A 17,460-nucleotide genomic window follows, 5' to 3' on the forward strand; every position below is an offset into this window, starting at 1 on the left:
ACTGGTTATATTGTTACCTGATTATCAGGGCCTCCATAAGAAAGTCCATTTCATCCTGCTCAGAGCAGATTTCTGGCAGAGTCTAAAAGAAGGAAAAACAAAACAAATATTATAGGAGGTAGAAAGCTATGTGGATTATAAGATACATGCTGGCGTCATACTAAAGTAGTAGCACATGTACATATAAAGTATATAGCCCATATAATGGGGACAATGGCTGATAGAGATGAGTCTAGCTTCTTGAACTGAGATTCGTTTCAAATTTTGCAAAAGTTTGGTACCAAACTAAACTTTTTGTAAAGTTCAGAACAAGTTCGGGAAGATGGCGGCCGCACATCAGAAATACAGAAATATATTTTTTTCTCAACTGTCTGTGCTCCTCGGTGTCCTTATTCCGTACAGCCGATGTTGTCTTCTTTTTTTACCTCGCTGTCGCCAAACTCCTGCTCAGCCAATGACTGACTGATACGGGACACGGCCACGGCTGAGCGGGCTGTCATTAGAATGCTCAGCCAATATCTGACTGATACGGGACAGCGCCACGGCCACGGCTGAGCAGGCTGTCACTAGAATGCTCAGCCAATGATTGGCCATAGTGATGTCCCATCTCAGTCGACCAGGGATTGGCCGAGCAGGCTGTCACTCCCAAGACGAGAGTGACAGCCCACTCAGCCAATCACTGGCCATGACACTCTCCTGTCTCAGTCAATGATTGGCCGAATGGGACTTTGGTGGCTGCGAGTGACAAGAAGGAGGAGGACACTGAGGGAGTGAATATGTAAATGAGCGAATTTTTGAACCGTATTAATACAGCTAAGCACCTGCAATCATTTAGCTGTTTTAGTGCCGTTCGTTCAGGGTTTGGTTCCAAAAAACCCGAATTTTATATTTAAATTCAGCGAAACTGAAGAACTGAACTTTTAAAAAGTTTGCCCCCTCTACTAGCTAACCTCAGATAACATATAGTATTAAAGTGTCCATGTTGTTAGGAAAAACATGTCAAAAACTATGATTGAGGGTACACCCAGGGTCTTACTTGCACTGCTTGCTGGTTGTCTGCACCTATTGGGGGCCCCCTTTTTCCACGCCCCCCTTTCTTTCCGCTCTCTTTGTTCCTACTACCTCTCACCTGCCTCCAGGCTCCTTTCCTCTTCCGTTACCTAGGTTCGCACCTCTGGCAGTGTACTTAAATGTTTAAAAAACCTACTGGTGGGTGGGCGGCCCGGCTTGTCCACTAGTTGTCCATTTCTTTCTTACATGGTTGTTTTTGTCTTTTGGGAGGACTGGTGGCATGTTGCTGTTTCCACCTCCATGTGTCCAGTATATAAATAAAGAATTATATATTCCGCCTTAAATGAGGGCAGCATAAACTAGTGATATAAATGCTGAACAGATTGGTGTATTAATTACATCATTCTGTTCATCCGTTCTCCTAATATGCAGGAGAATAAGATTCTTGCCACTCCCCTCCTCCCGCCCTCCAGCTGCTGATTGACAGTTGACTGCCTATACACAGCATGCATAGATAACTGCCAATAAGCAGCTGGTGGGTGGAGTTTTCCACTTCTCATGAATATCTAGGACTACTGAGCACATAATAGCATACTAGCATAGCATTCTGGCCCTATTATACAGGGTGATATCAGCCTATTCACACTATAATCCCCTTATATAAAACGGCATTTAGGGTGAAGGAAAGAGCACGGATGTGGAAACAAATACCCCAAGTGGGGCAGAGTTTTATTCTTGCATGGGACCCCTCTCTTCTATGGGCCGTACTATGGGGCCAAACATCTTAATACCAGGACAAGCAGCCGTAACTATTATAAATTGCAGTGACATTTTGGGTGGGAGGCTGGAAATCCTGTTTCCTCCATTATACAGAGGACGTCTTCTAACCCAATTTGCTCTTGAGTAAAACCATATCCCTGTTCTGCGGGTAGGAAACAAGCTGTGAGGGTCATTACTGACTGGCTGTGGCTGCTTATCTGCCGGATAGAGGCTGCAGTCAGACCGTCCCGGTCAGTGACCTCTCTATAATGGGGATATGTGTTCTACATCAGCCAAATCAGTGTCACATGGGAATGGTCTGACTGAGAACCCGGGGTGTGAGTCACATGACATGAAAAGATCACCAACATTCACTGAAGGGCTCGGCCACCGTTCAAGGATTCTACCAACAATCTAGTAAATGGGAAAAGCCCATAGAGTTTAAGAGACGTAAGTCGTTCTAAATATAATCTGGGATGTAAAATCCTGTGAAATCCTCATTGGTGTCATGGACTGAGACTGATTTCCAAAATGAAAGGACTCTATGGAAGCTGCAAACCCCTTTGGCACTATTCACAACCGTCTCAGCAAAGAGCCATTAACCTGACTGACCCTTTGCTGAAGGCCTCAAGTGCTGTATAGACTCCTGTCATTCTACTAATGTCCCAATATATCCGAATCCTGCTAATATAATTCGCTAAAATATACAGTAAGGAGATGGGTTCTCCTCATAGGCACTGATAGAGTTAGTCTGATGTCTGGTCCCTTTTAGGAATATAAAATACTACTACTACTACTACTACTACTACTATTATATTTTATTATTATTAATTATTATTAATTATTATTATTATTATTATTATTATTATTATTATTATTAGTATTAATAATATAAATAAATAAAATAATTAGTAAATAATAAACAAGTAATACATTAAGAAAAAATCTTTTACTTTCAGATCAACAGGTTTCAGAAAGTTATATCGCTTTTTAATTTACTTCTATTTAAAAATCTCCAGTCTGCCCATACTTATCAGCTGCTGTATGTCCTGCAGGAAGTGGTGTTTTCTTTCCAGTCTGACACAGTGCTCTCTGCTGCCACCTCTGTCCATGTCAGGAACTGTCCAGAGTAGCAGCAAATCCCCATAGAAAACCTCTCCTGCTCTGGACAGTTCCTGACATGGACAGAGGTGGCAGCAGAGAGCACTGTGTCAGACTGGAAAGAATACACCACTTCCTGCAGGACATACAGCAACTGATAAGTAATGGAAGACTGGAAAAATTTTAATAGAAATAATTTTCGTTATATTGTTTGAATTTAAACAATCGTCCTGTGTAATTGCAGGCAACGATTGAAAAATCATTTGTGTGTTGTTGATCATTGATTTAGATCTGACTTTAGAATCATCGTTAATCGTTCGCTGTAATATCCACATTTGGTCACTAATTGTTCGGTGTAATTGCACATCGTTCCTTCTTTTGCTGGGATCAGATGGAGTAAACGACCGTAGTAACTAACGACTATCGTTCTGTGTAAAATGGTGAGCGATAAATAATCTCGTTTGTGATCGTTTATTGTTAATCCTTTATCGGTAAAAATCGCGTTGTCTGATAGGACCCTAAGGCCCAGTCTGCAGTATAATATAAGTACAGTGATATGTACTCACCTTGATAGCGACTTGCTGAGGATTGGGGTCACCAGAAATGCCGACCACCAGCCCTTCATAAACTTCACCAAAGGCTCCATGACCAAGGGCTCTAGTGAGAGGGAAGAAAGATGTTACATCCGCACAGACATCTATGGCACAGGACTGTTATCACACCTCGCTTCCTGCACCTGTCTCCATAGTGCGGCCAGGATATACTGTTATTCACTGGGAGGAAACAATGGAGATTCCCATTAAATGACAGCAAGCAGAGATCTTGAAAACAATTAGGAGTTGACCTAGAGGCTAGGTTCACACTAGGTAAAAATGACAGCTGTGCTTCATAATAACGTCTGTCTTTGTGCAAATACAGTCCGTTATTTAAAAAATAATGGACGTTTTTTGCATAAAGACGTTATTATGAATGACGGCCGTCATTTTTACATAGTGTGAACCAAGCCGCCTGATTGTGTGTATAAAAATGGTGTAATTTTTCATTCGAGATGGAATAAGGCTTTGTTCACACAGTAGTTCTCTCAATAGTTTGGTCAGTATTTTAAATGAAAACTAGAAGTGCGTTAAAACCACACACTGTAAAATAACTGTAAAATACAGCCGTATTTTCAATATAAAGCTATGTTCACACGCTGTTAAACCAACAAACGCTTTTTAACGTGTTCCTCATAGGAACATTGTGTTATTTCTATCAGTACTGCGCCTGTTTGGAGGTGCCCTTTTAATCAATTAAGCATTGACTTTAATGTAAAGAACGGCCGTTATAAAAGAAATCAGTGTGTGAACTATTTCAGACAATGGTCGTTGTTTGCGCAATAGCGGACGAAAATAAGTGACTTGTCAATTCTGTCCAAGGCCATACTGAGTGTGTGTGAGCATAGCCTAAGTGTGTGTGAGCATAGCCTAAGTGTGAGTGACCATAGCCTAAGTGTGAGTGACCATAGCCTAAGTGTGAGTGACCATAGCCTAAGTGTGAGTGACAATAGTCTAAGTGTGAGTGAGCATAGACTAGGTGCGAGTGACCATAATCTAAGGGTGTGTGCCCATAGTCTAAGTGTGTGTGCGCATAGCCTAAGTGTGAGTGACCATAGCCTAAGTGTTACCATAGCCTAAGTGTGTGTGTGCATAGCCTCAGTGTGAGTGACCATAGCCTAAGTATGAGTGACCATAGCCTAAGTATGAGTGACCATAGTCTAAGTGTGTGTGCGCATAGCCTAAGTGTGAGTGACCATAGACTAAGTGTGTGTGCGCATAGCCTCAGAGTGAGTGACCATAGCCTAAGTGTGAGTGACCATAGCCTAAGTATGAGTGACCATAGCCTAAGTGTGAGTGACCATAGTCTAAGTGTGTGTGCGCATAGCCTAAGTGTGAGTGAGCACAGCCTAAGTGTGAGTAACCATAACCCAAGTGTGAGTGAGCACAGGTGTGAGTGAGTTTTGGTCAGTAGATGATGTGGCTGTGGTACCTGAGCAGGGTGATGTTCTTCCGGGGAACTTCCTTCAGTTCACTTAAACCGGCTCCTTTCCCGGCAAAGCAGTAGTTGGGGTTGTAGTCAGTCATGATGATGGAGCTGCGGATCTTGCTGAGCTTATACTCGGTGCTCTGTAATCTCACCCGCGCTCCCTCCAGCTGCTTCTTCTTACGGTGATAAACTGACAGACATAAGGACAGTAAAATAAGGCGAAGATACCAACCAAGGGCGCGCACAAAGAACGTTTTATAGGTCTGTGTGTTTAATGGCTGTTACTCATGCAAAATAATGGGAGAATTCTGAGAGTTTTTCCTGCCATCTTTACCGCTCAATCAAATAATGAAAGATGTCCAGAAACGACAGTTTTTACATTTTGACTGCAGCATCTAAGGGGTCAAACTCTCTCAGTCGCCCCTAGCAACCAATCAGATTCCACTTTTCATTTCTCACAGACTCTTTGGAAAATGAAAGGTGGAATCTGATTGGTTGCTAGGGGCGACTGAGACAATTCTACTTTACACCAGTTTGATAAATCACCCCCATAGAGCTTTTATTTTTCCACCTATAGGGCTGATTGGGGTGTCATTTTTTGCGCCATGATCTCTAGTTTTTATTGGTATCATATTGGTGTAAGAAATACTTTTTGAATGTTTTTTATAATTTTTTTTTCTAATATATAATTTTAAAAAATCAGCAATTCTGGTGTTTTTTTTTTGCTTTTTATTTACGCTGCACACCGCACAGAAACAATATTGACAATTCCGCACACTACGATATGTAACATGTTTAATATATATATATATATATATATATATATATTTATTTGTATAATGGGAAAAGAGTTAATATAAATCTTTATTGGGACATTTTTATTAAAAAACTTTATTTTTTACACATTTTGTATTGCATATGGGGGACTTATATGTGAAATGCTCTGATTGCATATACTGATGAATGCTATGCCATAGTATTCATTAGTATTATCGGCAATCTATGCATAGAGTCTGCCTGAGGGCAGACTCTATGCACCGATCGAAGATCCGACAGGATGGAGGAAACCCTACCTACTGGTACAAGGGATCGGGACCCCCACAGCATGCCGTGGGGGTCCTGCTCAGTCAGTGACAGGTCCTTGTCATGTCACAGACTACCTTAAACGTTGAGATTGCTATGCATTGCGGTGGTTAAGGGGTTAATGATGGGACAGTGGTTGCCTGTCATTATGCCCGGGGTCTGGGGACAGTAATGTTTACATACGTTCCTGCTGCACAGGGCACGTGCAGCAGGAACGTATATAGCCGTATTGCTGACTTGAAGGGGTTAAGAAATACGGCCGTTATATTTACATAGTGTGAACATAGCCTCAATTTGTATTACAGCATAATTGTAATATCATAGTACAGACTCCATGTAACAGACAGAGCAGTATTAGCTTGTCCGCTAAGTGTATGATTGTTATGCCAGTCACTCTGTCTGCAAACATTGATAGAAATACTGATCACCTATTTACAAGTACATTGTCCTTAATTTTCAGTATTGATGTAGTATTGATTGTGACCTGGAAGGATACAAGGGATCGATCTTTTTGCCACCTGAGCTACATTTCAATTCAACAATGGATAAAAGAATTGCATAGGAATCTATACTGTGATAGGTACAGACAAGCTGTCAGCAGCAATCCTAGGGGGGAGGACAGGAAGCCGATACATCAAGGTCTTCAGGATCAATGAGATGGATTCATGGTCATGTGTAGGAGGCAATGCACCTAGGACTTCACTGCATTGAACACTTTAGCCAGCAGTTAGCAGTGTTATCTTTGGCCGGTCTCCCTGAGATCAGTGATCTGTTTCTCGTATGGCTGTACTAGGCATTGCTCCCACCTAGCCGGAATCCTGCTCCACACTGATGAGGGGCAACACCCCGAAACAGCTGTATGTGGATGGATACCTGAATTTGGTATTTCCCTGGTCACATCGTCAGCCTCATAATTGGGTTGGATATTAACTAAAGGGGACATTTTATATGGTGGTTGTGGTGGTCTCCATACATAGAAAGAAGATTGTAGTCAGAAAAAGACCACTGGGTCCATCTAGTCTGCCCTTTTAGTATTCCCTTCTTATCATCTTAGGATAGATAAATATATACCAGGCAGGTTACATTCTGTTATTGTAGATTTACCTACTACCTCTGCTGGAAGTTTGTTCCAAGCATCTGCTACTCTTTCAGTAAGGTAATATTTTCTCATGTTCCGTCCGATCATTTTCACAACCTCTCACTGTCTCATCCACTGTTTCTTTTTAAGGCTGTGTTCACACGTAACAGATCCGCAGAGGATTACACATCTCACTGTGAGTATATCAGCAGCCGGCCCCGGTAACCACCTGGTCCCAGCTCCTGCTTGCTTCGGGGTCCCGGCACATCCCGCTCAGCCAATCAGTGCACTGCCCTGCCGCACTGCACTGATTGGCTGAGCAGGACGTAAAGACGTCGGGAGCCCCGAAGCAAGCTGGAGCGGGAACCAGGTGATGTATACGCTCCGGCGGGGGGGGGGGGGGGGTTACCAGGGCGGGCTGCTGACATACTCACAGTGGGATGTGTATCCCGCTGCAAGTTTGTCTGCCATTGAGTGTACAGGGCAGGGATCTGCTGCAGATCCGTTACGTGTGAACGCACCCTAAAAAGACGTCCGTTATTGCTACATTTTAATTGACCTCAATGGAATGACGGCCGCCCAATGCACACAGTGTATAGAATTACGAATGTTGTTTGCACTGACTTCAAAATAATGATCATGGTTAGGCTAGGTTCACACTGCGTTTTCAGCATCCGTTTAACGCATCCGTTTTTTTGAAAAAACGCATGAAAAACGGATTGCAAAAAACGGATTCATTTGTGTGCATCCGTTTTTCCATTGACTTCCATTATAAAAAAAAACGGATCCGTTTTTTTTGGCGGACCAAAACGGACCAAAAAACGTTGCTGACCCTATTTTTCTGGACGTTAAAAAAAACGGATCCGTTAAACGGATGCTGAAAACGCAGTGTGAACCTAGCCTTAGGTTCACATGCCAGCTTTTTTTGGCAATTTGGCAAATGTCATTTTGAGGCCAAATTAGTTATTAGTTATTAAGCTTAAAAGTGACGGGCAAATAAAGCCGGTGTGTGAACCTAGCCATGATCATTATTTTGACGTCCGCTTCATCATACAGGATAGATAACATAGGGGGAGATTTATCTAGCATGGTGTAAAGTGAAACTGGCTCAGTTGCCCCTAGCAACCAATCAGATTCCACCTTTAATTTTCCAAAGAGTCTGTGAGGAATGAAAGGTGGAATCTGATTGGTTGCCAGGGGCGACTGAGCCAGTTTCACTTTACACCATTTTGATAAATCTCCCCCTATAAGTTTATAGGTTACAGGTTGCCTAGCTGAACGCCACATTGTAAAATGAAGACTTACCAAATGATAGGCTGCCACATGCAAAGATCACCCCGAGAATCACGGTTGCAATAAGAACGGCCAGAATGAGTGGGAGGGAGAGCTGTCTCTCTGGAACGGGTCCTTTGGGTCCTATGAGAAAGACAACAATTTGATTAAATCTCCATTACAGAACATTGAGTCATGTATTTTAATTTTGTTTAAACGAAACTAAAATAACCGCGTTTATGTGCGTTGGTGGTAAAGACATAACTTAAAGGGGTACTCCAGCAAAATTCTTTTTCTTTCAAAAGAGCTGGTTACAGAAAAATATATAATTTGTAATTTACTTCTATTTAAAAATCTGAAGTATTCCACTACTCATCAGCTGCTGTATGTCCTGCAGGAAGTGGTGTATTCTTTCCAGTTTGACACAGTGCTCTCTGCTGCCACCTCTGTCCATGTCAGGAACTGTCCAGAGCAGCAGCAAATCCCCATAGAAAACCTCTCCTGCTCTGGACAGTTCCTGACATGGACAGAGGTGGCAGCAGAGAGCACTGTGTCAGACTGGAGAGAACCCACCACTTCCTGCAGGACATACAGCAGCTCATAAGTACTGAAAGACTGGAGATTTTGAAACAGAAGTAAAATACAAATCTATATAACTTTCAGAAACCAGTTGATTTGACAGAAAAAAGATTGTCACTGGATAACCACTTTAAATCACCTGCCTAGCAATGACATGTATATGTATAACTTGCCTCAGCAGGCACCCCACCCCATAGTGCCGACTCCCCTTATGTACATCCCACCCCATAGTGCCACCTCCCCTTATATACACCCCACTCCATAGTGCCGACTCCCCTTATGTATATCCCACCCCATAGTGCAGGCTCCCTTTATATACACCCCACCCCATGGTGCCGGCTCCCCTTATATACACCCCACCCCATAGTGCCACCTCCCCTTATATACACCCCACCCAATAGTGCCACCTCCCCTTATATACACCGCACTGCATAGTGCCGGCTCCCCTTATATACACCCCACCCCATAGTGCCCGCTCTCCTTATACACCCCACCCCATAGAGCTGGCTCCCCTTATGTACACCACACCCCATAGGGCCAGCTCCCCTTATGTACACCCCACCTAATGGTGCTGGCTCCTTTTATATACACCCCACCTCATGGTGCCAGCTCCCCTTATATACACCCCACCCCATAGAGCCGACTCCCCTTATATACACCCCACCCCATAGAGCCGACTCCCCTTATATACTGCCCACCCTATAGTGCCGGCTCCCCTTATATACACCCCACCCCATGGTGCTAGCTCCCCTCATATACACCTCACCCCATAGTGCCGGGCCGGCTCCCCTTATATACACCTCAACCCATGGTGCCAGCTCCCCTTATATACACCCCACCCCATAGTGCCCGCTCCCCTTATGTACACCCCACCCCATAGGGCCAGCTCCCCTCATATACACCCCACCCCATAGTTCCGGCTCCCCTTATATACACCCCACCTCATGGTGCCGGCTCCCTTATATACACCCCACCCCATAGACCCGACTCCCCTTATGTACATCCCACATAATGGTGCCGGCTCCCCTTATATACACCCCACCCCATAGTGCCCGCTCCCCTTATATACACCCCACCCCATGGTGCCGGCTGCCCTTATATACACCCCACCCCATGGTGCCGGCTCCCCTTATATACACCCCATCAGTCTATATAAAGCTGAACCCACACTTAAAGGGTAATTCCATTTAAAGTAAAACTTTATGCTTATAAATATAAATGCCGTACCTATACATGTGACATTGTCGCTTCCCAGCATGGTGCCATGCTCACAGAGACACACCACTCTCCGCTCTGCCTCTTTCTTACAGTGTCCAGACTTGCAATGGCTGCAGTTTAAAAACATCTCGATGCGCACTTCTCCATCATTCTCCATTGCTGCGAGAATTAAAATAGAACAGTTATTGGACAAATCTAACGCTCAACAAGTAGTGTTACGTGAACTTCATGAAAGCGTCCGGGTTCGGCATTTTCTTTGAACCCGAATGCACTGTATTTAACCCATCCCCCCCCCCCCCCCACACACGTCTGGGGAAGGATAGATACATGGATACAGCCTATGGGTTTTTCTAGGACTCCCTAGGGTGGCATCCAACTTCTCCAAATACAGAGAAGTTACTGAACCCGGACACTTTCATGAAGTTTGTTCAACACTATCAAAAAGTAAAACATTGGCTAAAAAAATTGATGCCACCAAAACTGAAGAAGGTGCCCCACTATGGGGTCTGGTGGAACAACTGCTCCGTTCTATAAAGTAGAAGTATCTTCTGGACACCACTCTCTGTTTGCCAGTGCTCCCACCTATGTCCCATAATGAGGAAGTTACACATTGAGCAGGCCTTGGATGGCCCAGACAGTAGAGAGGCTCATATGTTCCACCAACAAGCACCTTCCACCGTTTCCTTGTCCAACATTGAGACACAGATGACCACTTCATCACACTCCGTCTCTGTCTGGACCTTTCACAGGTGCGAAGCAGAAATAAAAGGGGCCTATTATGTGCCCTACAACTGACAGCTAACCATCGTCTTGGACTTGGACTGCTACAGACTGGAATTCATGGTCTTTAGGTACTCATCCAGGTTCTGTTAGACCTTATGGTGAGAGCTTCATTCCTGCTTTTGCTGTGGGGCGTCACACTGCCCCCAATAGAGTGATGATCTGGGAAGCCATCACATATGACATTTGGTCGCCCCTAGAAGTGATACGAAGAACCCTAACAGCTCTGTGATATGTAGAGCACATCCTGGGCCCACATGTGTTACCTCTCATGGCTTCCAAATGGCATTTTTGAGCCGGATAATGTTTATCCACACACAGCAAGGGTTCCCAGGAATGTCTCCACCCGATTGTGGAACGTGGACTCTCTGGTCACCAGATTTACTGCCAATCTTCCATTTATGGGACCAGCTGGAGCGTCCTGTCCTGCCTCCAGGCTAGAAGCACCCAACAGGGTACTGGAGCCTCCTATCAATTGTACTGTTTTCCCCAATAAACTTTTCTCTAATACTTTAATCACTTACATATACAGTGGGGAAATAAGTATCTGATACACTGCCGATTTTGCAAGTTTTCCCACCTACAAAGAATGGAAAAGTCTGTAATTTTTGTAGGTAACTTCACCTGTGAGAGACCAAATCTATAAAAACATTCCAGAAAATCACATTGTATGATTTATAAAGAATTAATTTGCATTTTATTGCATGAAATTTCATCACCTACCGAGCACAAAAAATTTTGGCTCTCACAGACCTGTTGGTTTTTCTTTAGGAAGCTTTTCCTACTCTGCATTAATATTAGATGCACCTGTTTTCAAGGAGAAGTCCAGCAAATTTTTTTATTAAAGTATTGTATTGCTCCTCAAAAGTTTTACGAATCCCCAATATACACTTATTACGGGAAATGCTGATAAATGCTTTTTTTCTGCACTTACTACTGCATCAAGGCTTCACTTCCTAGGTAACATGGTGATGTCACTTTGTGGATAACATGGTGATGTCACTTCCTGGTTAAAATGGTAATGTCACTTCCTGGATAAAATGGTGATGTCACTTCCTGGATAAAATGGTGATGTCACAAGCTGACTCCCAGAGCTGCACGGGCTGTAGCTGCTGGAGAGGGCACTGGACACTGGAGGGACACTGAGCATCCGTCTGCCATCATCCTCTCCAGCAGCCACAGCCGCACAGCTCTGGGAGTCGGGTTGTGACATCCCCATGTTATCCAGGAAGTGACATCACCATGTTATCTAGGAAGTGACATCACCGTGTTATCCAGGAAGTGAAGCCTTGATGCAGTAGTAAGTGCAGGGAAAAAAGCACTTCATAAGCATTTCCCGTAATAAGTGTATATTGGTGATTTGTATAACTTTTGAGGGGCAATACATTACTTTAATAAAAATTTTCATTGGACTTCTCCTTTAACTTGTTTTCTGTATAAACAACACCAGCCAACACATTCAATCACACACTACAACCTCTCCACCATGGCCATGACCAAATGGCTTACTTAGGACACCAAGGACAAAATTGTAGACCTGCACAAGGCTGGAAGGGGCTACAGGACAATAGGCAAGCAGCTTGGTGGGAAGGCAACAACTGTTGGTGCAATTATTAGAAAATGAAAGAAACACAAGATCACAGTCTATCTTCCTCGGTCTGGGGCTCCATGCAGGATCTTGCCTTGTAGGGTAAGAATGATTCTGATAAAGGTCGGGAATTAGCCCAGAACTACATGGGGGGACCTGGTCAATGAACTGAAGAGAGCTGGGAGCACAGTCTCAAAGATTACCATTATAAACACCGTCATAGATTATAATCCTGCAGGGCACACAAGGTCCCCCTGCTCACACTAGCACACATCTCGGCCTGTTTTAAGTTCACCAATGACCATCTGGATGATCCAGAGGAGGAATGGGAGAAGGTCAGGTGGGACCGAAATGGAACTCGCCTTCCTTTGGTGAAAGAAGAAGGATAAGTACAAACCCAAGAACCCAAAGTCCTTCCTAACTGTAAAGCACACAGTTGGAAACGTCATAGTTTGAGGGGTACTTTTATGCAAAGTGGACAGGACGACTGCTTCGTATTGAAGGGAGGATGGATGGGGCCATGTATCACAAGGTTTTGTCCAACAACCCCCTTCCTTCATTAAGAGTATTGAAGATGGGTTGTGGCTAGGTCTTCCAATATGACAATGACCCTAAACGCACAGCCAGGACAACTAAGGAGCAGCTCTGTAAGAAGCATTATAAGGTCCTAGAGTGGTCTAACCAGTATCCACACCTTAAACCAATAGGAAATCTTTGGAGGGAGCTGAAATTCAATGTTGTCAAGCAACAAGCTCAGAAACCTGAAAGATCTGGAGAAGATATTTATGTAGCAGTGGTGTAACTACCAAGGAGGCAGACCAAGCAGCTGCTGTGGGGCCTGGGCCCCCATGGTACTAATGGGCGGCCCTTCTGGCACTTCTCTAACAGCCCATGCCCCCTGGACAGTGATAGCGTTCGGCACGGCTGCTGGCACCATCCTCGGTGAGTCTCTGCACGGCACCATCCTCCGCCCCCAACCCGCATTCCGCTCTGCCAGCTTCCTGGTGGGTCAGTGGCATCATGTGCGACGGAGATCAAGGAGAACGGAATGCCGTGGGACTGGCAGGGTCATGTGAGTAAGGGGGAAGGCTACAGGATTCATGGGGTCCCATACACTTTCTTGCTGTTGGGCCCCATGAATCCTATCTACGCGCCTGCTATGAAGGAGTGCGACACAATCCCCGCTGCAGCATCTGCAAACCTGGTCAAGACCTCCAGGAACCGTCCGACCTCTGTAACTACAAACAAAGGTTTCTGCACCAAATATCAACTTCTATTTTCCTATTGTATCAAATCCTTATTTTCCCCAGTGTATTATGGAACTCCAGAGCAGAAATATGACTTCAGTCTGTTAGTGATCTCACCAGCCAAGGGCTGAAGAAACATCTCTCCCGATGGATTTATGAATGAAACCCCATCCTGGCCATCAGCAGAAATATCGTTCAGCTGGGAAGCGTCTCCGCCTATAAATCAAGAGAACGAAAGGTTCAGGAACAGATGCTCGAAAACCAAGATGGGAAGAATACATAAATATGTGGAGGCAATGTTATTACCTTGGTACCCCCCTCCTCCACCTCCAGAACTGCATGGTCCTCCTCCACCACCAAAGCCTCCACTGGTGTCCCACTGAAGGCTGGCCCGTGCCTGGTAGCAAGACTGTCCTCCGTCTGCCCCTTCCAGAAGAGATTTCCCAGCCCAAGGCAGTTGAGTTATGTCGTTCCAGCCACCGCCCCCACCTATAGACACAAAAAACTATTAGAATAAACTATAGAATAAAAATCATATAATTATATAAAATTAGATTATAACAAAAACACAAGCTTTCCAGTACTTATCAGCTGCGGAATCCGGACCATGGAATATGATTGACTATGATTTAAAGGGGTTATCCTGCGAAAAATCTTGTTCTTTCAAATCAACTGGTTTCAGAAAGTTATATAGATTTGTAATTTACTCAAGTCTTTCCATACTTATCAGCTGCTGTATAACCTGCAGAAAGTTGTGTTTTCTTTCCAGTCTGACACAGTGCTCTCTGCTGCCACCTCTGTCCATGTCAGGAACTGTCCAGAGCTGGAAAGTTTTCTATGGGGATTTGCTACTGCTCTGGACAGAACCTGACATCGACAGAGGTGGCAGCAGTCAGACTGGAAAGAATACACCACTTCCTGCCGGACGTACAGCAGATGATAAGTTTTTTTTTTTGTTTTTTTTTGTTTTTTTTTAAATAGAAGTGACTTAGGGTCCATTTACACAGAAAGGTTATCTGACAGATTATCGGCCAAAGATTTGAAGCAAAAGCCAGGAACAGACTATAAAAAGGGATCATGTCATAAAGGAAAGCCTGAGGTTTCTCCTCTTTTCAAATCCATTCCTGGCTTTGGCTTCAAATCTTTGGCAGATAATCTGTCAGATAATCTTTCTGTGTAAACGGACCCTGACAAAATTTTATAACTTTCTGACACCAGTTGATGTGACATTTTTCCCCCTCTGGAGTACCCCTTTAAGGGTCCCCAAAAACTCCTCTTCCACATATAAAGTCACTATTTTTGCCTGTCCATGGTATAATTTTCCCAAGTGTTGGTATGGGGAGGTGGCTGCGGGACAGCTGTTTTCTGTGTGTGGCCCTCTCAGCAATGTGTAGCAGTAGCACAGGTTTGTAGGTCCCTTCCAGTACCAGACATCTATCCTCAGCACTGGGGGGCCTGAGGGGCTGCGGACAAGATACCCTGCCTCCAAATGTAAGTAAAATACATGTCAAACAACTGTATGCGGGCAGACATGGATACGGCCATATGTAACCTATCACCGCCCATCTGGTATCACTTCCTTACAGTTTATGAAGCCCGGGTCGTAGTAAACAGACATAAATTTTTGTGTAATGAAAAAAAAATCCATATGTTCAAATACAGTCCTATCCCTATGCGTAAACCTTCCTATTTATGTTACATCCCTGTTTGTGTAAGCCGCTTCTATCCAGGAGGTCAGGAGACACTTTGTGACCTAGATGGCTAATAAATTGAAGGCACACTGTATAACCATCTGCAGAAAGTTATCCTCTCATTGTTGATGGTTTAAACGTTTGCCACTTTAAATGTTTAAAGGGGGCAAATGCCAGGTAAAAATAGAGGTCGTAGAGACATATTAAAAGTTTTGATGGGTTGGGGTCTGGGCGTTTGCTGTGCGCTTCGCTCCCCAGTACGTTGCGATCTCTGTCCATTATGGGCCCCTCCATCATCATACTATTTCTTCCTATATCCTCCTCCTGTCCCTTCATCATCATACCAGTACCCCCTTCAGCATCCTCTTGTCCCTTCATCTGTATTTAAAACAGAAAAAAAGCTATACTTACCTCATCTGTATGGTTCCTCTAGTCCCCCAGGGACTCCTATCCCTGCTCTGCATGAGTAACAGCACTTGCGCTGGAAGGGGCGGGGCTTCCATGAACTGGGGGCGGGGCTTCCAGGGACATACCCGGGACATGGTTTTGCCAGGGCTGTCTTCTCATAATCGGAACAGTCTCGGCAAAACCGCGACTGTTGGCAACTATGCATTCGCCTGCTCCATAAAGAACAGATAGGTTGGTTACCAGGGTGGCCACATATGCGGGCTGAGTGCTCCTTCGCTGTGAAGTGATTGCGTCCTCGTTTTCGAGATCGGTGGGGGTCTGAGCAGTCAGACCCCTAGCCATCATCTTTTTATTCCCTATCCTAGCTTACCAGGGGGTCCAAACGCCGGGACTCCCGTGATTGGTGAGGGTCCCAGCAGTTGGACCCCAATTGGTCACCTATTCATCGTTCATCTTGTAGATAGGTGGTAACGTTAAAAGGGCATTGTCATTAAAAAAAACTTTGTGTATTCCAACAGAAGCATCAATATCTAGCATATTTGTTATCCACTTCATTAAAAAATAAAAATTTTCTGCAGGCAGATTTTTATAATTCTAGGCCTATCCAGGTGATATCCGTATGAAATAAACCGGGCTCTGACTGCTATAAAGATGTGTTAATATTGATCCATACACAATTTAAGATTTTGCTTGAAAACATTGCTAAATACTCAGCCTTAAAGATGTGGTGTCCCACCACAGGTGTTGCTAGTATATACACCCATTGCAAAAGCCTGTACTCTAAGTAAAAGTGGTAATTAAGTTGTACCTAAGTTTTGCCACCAGATGTCGGTAGTATGTATATGTTATGTCTAAGTATTGCTTAGCTGTGGTATTCAAGGGGTTATTGTTGTTTGTGATTTGTGCACCAATGAGAGCTCTTTCCTCTTCTCCACCTATCTCTAGTCTCCTTCTTCTTTTGCACTCTCTTCTCCACCACTCACAGCAGGTATTACATACCCTGTAGGAAGTTTTCACATGGGGAGAGGAAGTGTAGTCTCACTCTTAGTCAGTCTTAGTCTGGTTCCTGTACAGAGAGAACACAAGCCAGAACAGTCCCTACAGCAGTCAAGTTGGGCCCTGGCTTATGCCAGGTCCCCTGTTAAAGGACAGTGCAGTGTAGTCTAGTCTGGAGTGAGGTAGTGGACAGGCGCACATGGGAAGCACAGACGCTCTTTTCTTGAAAGCAGCACTTCTACTCACTATGCAGTGCTAAACACTCGCAGAGAGGACAAAGTCAAGGATCATCCCAGCCCACACCGAAAAAAAGTCTAAAGGTGCAGGACAGTATGCTGAAACAAGAGGAACTGATCTGGATAGAGCAAAGTTGCTACAAGCCTACGTACTCTCTCGCAGCGCGGGTGTAACAAGGTAAACTTGGCCACTCTGCTTAACCGAGGTAACAAGGTCTGGGGCTTGTGTCACCCTAGAAAGTTGGGTCACCCGACATTGTAGGGCAAAAGGTGGTATAGCGACAAAGGTCGAAACATGGGCACAACTAAACTTGTATTTTCAAGTCTTCAGTATTCTAATACTTCTTCTTCTAAAGTTCCGGCAGAGCACATTACTACTTGGGTTGGGACT

The 17,460-nt window shown here is 44.3% G+C and overlaps 1 protein-coding gene across 3 annotated transcripts in view; it reads right to left on the reverse strand.

Moving 5' to 3' along the window:
- LTK (leukocyte receptor tyrosine kinase) overlaps positions 1-17,460 on the reverse strand; it is a 103,817-nt gene that overhangs the window by 9,781 nt on the left and 76,576 nt on the right. For all 3 annotated transcript variants that reach the window (XM_069949788.1, XM_069949789.1, XM_069949790.1), the window contains 7 exons: positions 14,045-14,227; positions 13,856-13,954; positions 10,133-10,282; positions 8,360-8,470; positions 4,897-5,083; positions 3,438-3,528; positions 18-82 (listed from right to left, as the gene is read on the reverse strand). In XM_069949788.1, the coding sequence (XP_069805889.1) occupies positions 18-82; positions 3,438-3,528; positions 4,897-5,083; positions 8,360-8,470; positions 10,133-10,282; positions 13,856-13,954; positions 14,045-14,227 (886 nt within the window). The remainder of the gene's footprint in view (positions 1-17; positions 83-3,437; positions 3,529-4,896; positions 5,084-8,359; positions 8,471-10,132; positions 10,283-13,855; positions 13,955-14,044; positions 14,228-17,460) is intronic.

This window comes from Dendropsophus ebraccatus, chromosome 13, assembly GCF_027789765.1.
Source record: "Dendropsophus ebraccatus isolate aDenEbr1 chromosome 13, aDenEbr1.pat, whole genome shotgun sequence".
NCBI classification, from domain to species: Eukaryota; Metazoa; Chordata; class Amphibia; order Anura; family Hylidae; genus Dendropsophus; species Dendropsophus ebraccatus.